Raw genomic sequence first — 9,751 nt, 5'->3', positions numbered from 1 at the left:
ACTCTCTAAATTTAAATCCCAAATGAGCCATAATTTGAAACCTCCATCAGAATGTGAAGACCAAAAAGTGCCCTGGGTAGCTGATATGATGAAATTTTAAGGATTGTCCTTTAAGATTTAGGGTTTAATAATACAACTCAAAATTTGGAGATAACTCAATTGGATTTGTTTTAACAAAATAGCTTTTGAGTGTTCGGGTCAAGTATGTTCTCTAGTCGTCTAAGAAACAACTTAACCCTAGCTTATTTCACCAAACCATCTCCTAGCCTAGCTAGATGACTCGGTCCACCCTGTGTTTAGGGTCGCTGATCTGTGTACTTTTATACAGGTGTACACTATATCCAACGTTGGTAAACATAATAAGACCCATCCATATACAATCAACCTCACATAATTGTAATATTAATTCCAGAACGTAATGTGTCGGAAGTATTTAACAAATTTGATCATCGATCGTGACGATGATGAGACCTTTGAGAGTGTGTTTCTCTGTCTCTAGGAAGTTCATATTGTTCAATATATATATATATATATATATATATGTATATATATATGTGTGTATATACACACACCTCAATTACTACCTAAATCATGCAAAGTTATGTTCATAGTAAGTATAATATGAATAAGCAAAATTAAGAGCCATCATATATATGTAAAGAATTGTTATTAAAACTCCACAACAAAAAATCATTTTACATTTTTTTTCTCATTTTTTTTCAGTTATTTAGGGCTGCAAAATCAAAATAGTATTTTTAAAATGTCGATAGCAGCTCCCCTGTAAAAAATCTAGAATGCCATACAAGTTGTTCCCATAAAGCCTGTGTCCGCACTCCAAGCAGCATTATGCATTTGGAACATAAACTTAGGGTTGGACCCATCTCTCAAAGATGTCTCCAAAATTTGCGTCATCCCATCTTTTTTAGTGTCTCGTAATCTTTACTCTTTATATGCATATAATCATCGCAAAAGATTTCTTTTTTCTTTCCCATAATTTTCCTGAAAGAATTAATTTAGACTTAAGTATACCTTTTTTTTTTTTAATTTTCTGTCTTTGATTCATGCCGGTTCTTGAGTTTAGATTAGTTAGTCAAAACACTGTGTTTGTTCTTAACTCTTGAACTTATTTGCCCTCTGTAAATTAGAGTAGTTTAATAGAAGGTTGAATCGTCATCCTCTAATTTGTTCGAATCTGTTACCTCACTCATCTCTCAAAGATCTATAAAAGTATGTTGGTCATAGACCCTTACTCATCTCTCAAAGATGTCTCCAAAATCTAGAGTTTCAAACCCTAGATATAAGAATACTAAGTCCACACCCAATTTGTGTATTCTTCATATGATGTAATCCAGAACTGTGATTTATTAATCATCTTCTCTTATTAATCATCTTCTCCATAGTAAAAAACACTTATCTCAACTCTGATATATAGATAACATACATAATTCACTTTTAGATAATTAGACGCAAGAGTTGAGCTATGTATAAGCTCCTGTGGCCCATAGCACAGGGCAAGTTCCAGGCAATCATATTTTAACTTAAACCTTTCAGGCCTAACATGATCCACTACCAACATCACCAATATTGTTCTAAGTTAACCACTTATTACTAGATGTTTGATTTTATCTCAAAATATCTCAGCAGTGATTTAGAAGTGAAAACTCCTAAGTATTGATTGTTTGTCATATGATACATGTGAGATTCCATCTCCAACACACCCCCCACAAGTGGCCCCACATAGGATCACAAGGAAAACCAATTTCTGCATCGAAAACTAACGGACGACTTTTTGAGAGCTTGATCGATATTCAATAATTTGTTACAAGAGCCAATGCATGATTTTTCGAAGGGTTACTTATTTAGTAGTTATTCACTGTAACCAACACACGATTTTTCGAAGACTTACTTATTTAGTAGTTAGTCACTGAAGCTAACGCACGACTTTTCGAATGCCCAATTATCAAGGAGCAAGTACTCAGCTAAACAGTTCACTGATAACTCACTCTTTATACACCCTATTCTTTCTGGGTTAATTTCAAAATTATGGGTACAAGACTCATGATTTGTAATATAAAAAGTACCCCTATTTAGTACTAGGTTTAGGAGTTTGTGAGTAAAACTTTGGAAAGTCGTAATGTTCTTAACTGCTGCAGCAAAAGCAGAAAGTCGTAATGTTCTCTTGAATTTACCTCGAGTCTTGATGAGAGGATTCAGTCTTTCAGACAGTCATTTTTCAAATAGAACCAGTTAAAAAAAAAAGTTACCTTAATTTACTTTCCGAGCGTACCTGCATGATCATCAGGAAAATTTGTCATTACGCAAACACCAGCTGACATTAGAGCATATCTCTAATTTTGCAACGCAGGATTTGAGCATATCTCTAATCTTCCCATGGCCATTTTATGCCCATTCGAGTAAAATCTTGGAAAAAGAAGCAAGATAAAGAAACTGAAGCTAACATTGCCAAGCAACGAATGTGAAAACATAAATTTCTGGGTAAAAAAAAAAAAAACAGTATCCAAAATAAAAACGAATGTGAAAACACAAATTTCTGGGTAAAAAAAACAGTATCCAAAATAAAATAAGGATACGTATGTACATTATTGGTCACTACAGGATATAACTTTATTAGTGGGGTGAATATATAAATCATGAATCATGCTGGTAATAATTTTTCACAATACTAAACTATCTCTAGCTCTTTAATAATTCTATAACCTTTTATTTGTGTTTGCTAAGTGCATTTACTGCTCATTAAAGATGGTAAATCTAGTCATGTCATATCGTGTCTGAATCATGTTATGTCGTGTTTGTGTCGAATATTAGTCAATTCTAATTAGTACTAACTACAGTTGATATATAGTAAGGCATCCGAGGAACGGTAATTAATTTTTATTTATTTTTCCTTGTGCTAGATTATATAAAATAAAATAAAAAGAGTAAATTCTCATTTTTGTTCACATATGTATGTAGATATATTTGTGTGTAATTAACCTGGGTCCATAAATATGATATGTGATTAGTGATTACAATGTGAATTCAATATGAAAATGGTAATCATTGCATGGATGATGGCATATCATATTAGCATTACTATATAGTGATCTGTAGCTAATATTTTGTTTTATTTTGGATGAGTAGTACTTTATATCACTGTATACTACATTAGCATAAATAAAATATAGTTAGTGCTAATAGTGTCAAAATCAACCTCAGAGAGAGAGAGAGAGAGAGTCGTGGAGAAGGGGGGAGAAAAAGAGGAACATAAAGCACCTTCATAGGGCCCATGTCAAGTCCTCTCAATAGACTTCATCAAGATGTGATTTTCATCTTTCTTTCATTGCACTATAACCCATACGCCATTCATTCTTTCTTCCATTTGCTTCCTTCTTTTTCTCCATTTGCTTCCTTTTTTTACCCCTTGTCATTTCTCTATTTCTTGCCAAAAATACACAGGAATTCCTCCACAACCACCACCACAATAATATCATGTCTGCACCCCATCATGATCACAGTCATCGAAGAAAAGATTCCACTCCCATCGAGGGCTCCTCCTCCTCCTCATCACGATCCACTTCGCAGCAGCAGAAAGCACCTCAACCCCTCAGCCGATACGAGTCTCAGAAACGCCGCGACTGGAACACTTTCGGCCAGTACTTGAAGAACCAATCACCTCCAGTCTCACTCTCTCATTGCAACTGCAACCACGTCCTCGATTTCCTCCGCTACTTGGATCAGTTCGGAAAGACTAAGGTTCACTTACACGGTTGCGTCTTCTTTGGGCAGCCTGACCCGCCTGCCCCGTGCACCTGCCCCCTCAGGCAGGCATGGGGCAGTCTGGACGCGCTGATCGGACGCCTCCGTGCTGCCTACGAGGAGCATGGAGGGTCTCCGGAGACAAACCCTTTTGGGAATGGAGCTATTCGGGTTTACTTACGTGAAGTGAAGGAGTGTCAGGCTAAAGCAAGAGGGATTCCGTACAAGAAGAAGAAGAAGAAGAAGAGGAACGGTCAGCTTAAGGCAATTAACGATGAGGGTACTCTGAAGCAGATCACTTCTTAAATAGTTACTTTGGCCTTCTGAAGATTATTAAATGGTAAATTTTCTTTTTCTTTTTAATTTGTTACCCGATCGTCAAGTACTATATACATATGGTAGCTACTCTCAATCTGCTGCTGTAGATATATACCTGGTCATAGTAATTCATGATCAGCTTCATGTTAAATAAGTTTTAAACAATTCTTGAAAAAGGGAATTCAAACTGAAAGGATAGATGGAGGAGGTAGGTTAATTAATTTGAAATTTATATGATTCAAAATTCTGACTAAAATCTGAGACTGAGATCTCAATTTCATCATAAAACCCTAATCCCAAACAACCCTAATTTGCAAGATCGAACTTTAGTTACTGCAGGCTACAGCCTATAGCTTAATAGTGCACTGGGTGATATCGATGAAGAACTTATTTAATTTGGTAGAGGTGGGTACCTTTTACTTGATTACATCTATGACCACTCTCTATATTTGATGGCAAGACTACTTTCTCTCTCTTCCTCACAATCAATCAGACAAAACTCTGTTTCTCTTTTGTCCTTAATATTAAATGTCTATCTTGCTTGTGTGTTTGTGTTTATATATACTCTCTTTCTTTTTTTTTTTTTTTTAATTAGTTTTGGGGTCTTTTGTGATTCTGTGCGATTTAGTGCTCCCCATGGGTGCACCATACATTGTGATTATATCATACAAACGTACATCCTTGCATGAGTCTCATACTCTGGACGTAAGTACTACCGTACGTATATTGCTGAAACTGATGTGTGTGTATTCTCATTATACAAAATAGTATGATTCTCCCCAATCAAATCCCTTTTTTGTATTTATATGTATTGTATGGATGCATGCAACAATATATCATTCTTGTGATGAATCAAAAACCATATATGTGTGTGTGTGTGTGTGTGTGTTAGTTGACATATGATTTGTTTAGTTGTAAATTATTAAAGAATTCGTTGCCTTTCTTAGCTACATTGCTTAAATATAATCACTACTGCGTCCTAAAATCTTGGTTGAGGTATGCATCAATGATTCAATCGTATGCATATATGAGATCTTCGCGTATTTTGTTAGTTATCTTAATCTTATTGTATTCCACACAATTAGGATTATATGTTCCATTAATTATAAACTCAAATGATTAATTAGCTTTGTTGCTTATGCATCATATCTTAAGAATGTTCCAAGCAATTCTTTTTTCTTCCTATGATTGACTCTATACATGGCTTCAGTACTTCCTAATTTGTTTTAATATATATATGTGTGTGTGTGTGTGTGTGTGTCCATCTTGAGACAATGTGCACTGGAAAATATTGGAATTTGGAGTCCACAAAAAATGACCGGATTCAATTTTCCAAGCTTGTTGTATGGCCATTGAAGTTGATATGAAAAGCTAATTGACATCAATCAGCAAGATTAGGCTATAGCTTGCTAGTAGCTAAAATTACACATTCATTAAGTGGCAAAAAGTGTTCAATTACGAGACTAAGGGCTTGTTTGAGACTACTTCTATATAAAGTACTTCTAGATTTTTTTATGCTTCATGGAAAAACATGTGCTTTAATTCACAAAGTACTACTGCATCTCAAAAACGCTTTTACCCTTTCTTCCAAACGTGTTCAGAAGTATTTTTGTTGTTGAAAAAGACTTTTAACTCTTTGATAAACAGTCTCAAACATGCCCAATAAGTTTATGTACGAGTCATTAGTAACAATGCACTGAGATTCAAAGTTAAGATTGGTATTGTTTACATCCAAATTGTTAACTTTTTTATTTGGAGGAGACATGGGGAAGTAATCGTTATTAGGCCAATATGCTAGGTAGTCAGTTAATTAATATATATTCTCAAGGTTAGATGATAACTTATTTCCCTTGAGGCAATGAGAGATTTTTCAGAGTGATCGGTACACGGGATAGTACATCATGTGTTATCATGCAAATAGTGGGATATGTGTGCTAAAAAGTTAATAACTTAAAAAATAAAATTTCTCACCACTTCTATTAAAACACGTGGTGTACCACTTATATTCCCGTCACAATTAAAAATTTCTCGTGAGGCAATTGTATTTGCCCCACAAATACCAACTCTTTTCTGCATGAAATCCCAAGGATCCATTGAGAGACCAAAACCATGGTCTTTATCTTTACCAATGTTTTAAAAGGCTCGCCTCAGAGGATTATTTTGATTTTTTCTACTCCCAAACCCAAATTTTGGGTAGGGTTTTAACTGCCTCATACCTCTTCCTTGCACTATCATCTCTCTGCCTTTTTTTTTTTTTTCTGATTTTTATTTTTTTATATAATGAATGTGTGTGTTGCCTGTGTGCATTGTTATATGTGTGCTCATTGTGCTTTTCATCCTCTATTTTATATGTATAATATAATATATGTATATATATGTGTGTATATGTATTTATAATATATGTGTGTGCTCAATGTGATTATTGATTAATAATCTTTCTTTTTTTAATATAATATATGTGTACGCTTAGTGTATATATTAAAAAATTTAGGTCCCGTGAGACTTTGCCTCAAGCCTCACATCTCACGCCTAGGCTGGGATGTCCCTCGGACGCCTCGCCCACACCTCACACTTTTAATACATTGATCTTTACACATCGAAATTTATAAGTTTCTACCTTTGAAAAGTTAAACATTGATCACTTGGTGTTCACTAATAAGAAAGTTCCTTCTGTTAGCTAGCCATGAACTCTTTTCTTAGATCCAGTTGATGTTGAGAGAGTATCATATCAGGACCTTTAAAGTCTTGCACAGTATTATATAATGTTAAGCCTAATTCTCCACCAATTGGTATTGGTTTTCGGTTGGATGTTGTAATTCGTAGTAGTAGAGCAAGCATTCCACATATTAGGCTCAACAAAATCACATAATACGTGCTTTCACATCACCCAATATAAGTTACACAAACAACTTTGGCTCAAGCCACGCGGTATATTAGGGCTGCAAGTTGAAGAGGTTTATTACACTTTCTTGTTGAACATGTTAAACGCAATTTCTTGTCAACAAGAAAAAATGCAGTAGACCAAAAACAGTCAAATACCTTTCCTATCACAGTGTTAGTCATGCAAGAAAAGAGATAGAGGGGGGCCGGAGATGCTCACCGTGACAAAGAAGAAATTCTACAAAAATAATTTAAGAAGAGTGATAGAGAGAAAGACTACATATCTAATATATGATATCGTGAATTATTTTAAGTTATGATGTAGTGAAATTCTGTAACTAAATTTGAAGGCATTGATCATGTTTAACTAGTAACTAATTCGTTATGAAATTTAACGACGTTGTTTCATTAGTTTTCTATGCATGTTCATTGCAGGACCACTACAAGAGCTCAACGGGATGCATATGTGGGCGATGGATGTAGAAATGGAGCATTATCAATGGAAAAGACACATCTCTTCATCATATATAATGTATTTATTCTCCCTCTCTGAAAAATATAGCTCTAGCTAGCTAGTTTGTTCTAAATAATGTTTACTGTGTACGTACGTACAGAAAGCTAGCTATACGGTTTGTATTTGAAGTTGTAGCAACCAACACCGTATTTTCTAAGTTCTAGTTCCATATATATATCCTTAGACTTTTTCATATATCAAGTATGCATGGCTGGTTCTGATCTGTTACAGCTCCCATAAATTAAACAGGTACAAGAGCAACGTTGCTTATCTTCTGGTTGGCAAATATCACATTATCGATTGCTTTATTAATTAGCCTTAAGTTAACTATCTAGTCTTAATTTACCCACTCTATACATTATCATTTTTTTTTCTTCCCTTTTTTTGTTACATTAGAGGATTTTTGTACCGAGCATACTCCTACCCATCACTTTACCCACCCTTGGCACTGGGGCTAATCCACGTGGCTTTATCATTTCCATCTTTCATCACTCCATTAGTAGAAATTTTTAGTTGTGACGGGAACACAAGTGGTATATTACGTATTTTAATAGGAATGATGGGAAATTTTATTTTTTAAGTTATTAACTTTTTAGCATACATATCCCACCATTTGTATAGTGACACGTGATATACCATCTCGTGTACAGGTCACACTAAAAAATCTCTCCTCCATTAGATAAGAAGCCTCTGTATATAGCAAGCCATAGAGTCCTTCCTTTGGCATGAATGCCCCATAATCCACTCTCTCCATTTTGTGCCCCAAGGGCCAAGAATTCTTCACAAGCCAATACTTAGTCCATCACTACTAATCTTGTATCCAGCTGAGGTAACACCATGGTCTAAGGCAATAATGATGAACACACTACTAGCATTGACTACAGAAACTGGCTGGTCCGCAATGGCACATACGTACCCGTTTAGGAAACTGTTTGGAATGCAGACTTCTGAGTGTTGATCCATTGCGTTGGATCAATTGGAAAGCACTGTCCAATTAGACCACCTTGACGGCCATGATTTTCACCTCATTGAAGTCCACTTTATCTTTGAATATCATGTATCGCCTCTCCTTCTTTTCTGCATCCTAATATACGTACCTGCTGGAATCGGGCCGTCCCGTTCTGGTGCCTCTTCAGCATGGTTTGGTCTTCAAGTTGGGGGGAAAATACTTGGGTGGAGCAAATGGCATGGCATGGCATGGCGAAGTTAAAGAGAGGCTGAGAAGAGGTGTTGGCCTTTGTAGGTTTGTGAGAGCCATGGAATATCATTAAGCACGAATAATTAAAGGTATGTTTATCTTTTGATATTTGGGTGCAAATTTTTGGTCTTCAAGTTGGGGGGAAAATGCTTGGGTGGAGCAAATGGCATGGCATGGCATGGCGAAGTTAAAGAAAGGCTGAGAAGAGGTGTTGGCCTTTGTAGGTTTGTGAGAGCCTTGGAATATCATTAAGCACGAATAATTAAAGGTATGTTTATCTTTTGATATTTGGGTGCAAATGTTTGGTCTTCAAGTTGGGGGGAAAATGCTTGGGTGGAGCAAATGGCATGGCATGGCGAAGTTAAAGAAAGGCTGAGAAGAGGTGTTGGCCCTTGTAGGTTTGTGAGAGCCATGGAATATCATTAAGCACGAATAATTAAAGGTATGTTTATCTTTTGATATTTGGGTGCAAAACTTCAATGTGCATCTGGGATTTTATAGACAAAAAGCTTGTTTTAAGCTTGTCCTTTTCATGATAGTGCTTGATGAAGACCTGCCTTTCTACGTGCCTACAGTGATTTTCCGACTTAAACCCAGATTTGCGGAAGGAGAAAGATGACAATGAGCCACACCATCTATCCATAATACTTGGTCTATCTCAAAGGTGTAATGCATTGTTTATTCAATTGTGATTAACAAATTTTTATCTTGCACTTTCATAATTGGGATCATTTATTATTTATTTTAAAGATCATCTCAACAAAAGATCATTAGAGATTATTTTAGTCATCTATATATATCAAATAAATAGATTTTCATCATGAACTGTAATTTTTACTTGTTGATTATAAACATATTATTGATATGATCTTTAAATAATTAAAATAATAAACATTTCAATTATAAAATTTGTGACAGTAAAAGTTTGTTATTCACAACTGCGTGAATAACGATGCATGCAAAAGGTTTAAGGTTACGATGTTGAATTTGTTAGTGAGGTGTTAAAACCTCATTACATGCAAAGATGTGGAGAGGACTTGTTTTCTCTATACAAGTGACACCACCACACCCACACACACCCACCC

General features: G+C 35.4%; 1 protein-coding gene and 1 long non-coding RNA gene across 2 annotated transcripts; both read left to right on the top strand.

Moving 5' to 3' along the window:
- Positions 1 to 3,487: 3,487 nt before the first annotated feature.
- On the top strand, positions 3,488 to 7,663 carry LOC103944093 (protein LIGHT-DEPENDENT SHORT HYPOCOTYLS 10). Its single transcript, XM_009354495.3, has 2 exons — positions 3,488 to 4,096; positions 7,390 to 7,663. Exon 1 carries the CDS (start codon positions 3,490 to 3,492, stop codon positions 4,060 to 4,062), a length of 573 nt encoding a protein of 190 aa, XP_009352770.1. The 5' UTR covers positions 3,488 to 3,489; the 3' UTR covers positions 4,063 to 4,096; positions 7,390 to 7,663.
- Positions 7,664 to 8,158: 495 nt separating this feature from the next.
- Positions 8,159 to 9,399, top strand: LOC125480303. Its single transcript, XR_007260665.1, has 2 exons — positions 8,159 to 9,108; positions 9,206 to 9,399. It is a non-coding gene; the product is annotated as an uncharacterized LOC125480303 (long non-coding RNA).
- Positions 9,400 to 9,751: the final 352 nt, after the last annotated feature.

This window comes from the organism of the source record quoted next, unplaced genomic scaffold, assembly GCF_019419815.1.
Source record: "Pyrus x bretschneideri cultivar Hongxiangsu unplaced genomic scaffold, Pyrus_bretschneideri_v1 Contig33, whole genome shotgun sequence".
NCBI lineage: Eukaryota > Viridiplantae > Streptophyta > Magnoliopsida > Rosales > Rosaceae > Pyrus > Pyrus x bretschneideri.
This window is presented reverse-complemented; position numbering and strand designations above follow the sequence as displayed.

What these genes read in the sequence shown, in the direction of transcription:
- LOC103944093 (XM_009354495.3), top strand. Translation starts at nt 3,490, where the DNA reads ATGTCTGCACCCCATCATGATCACAGTCATCGAAGAAAAGATTCCACT.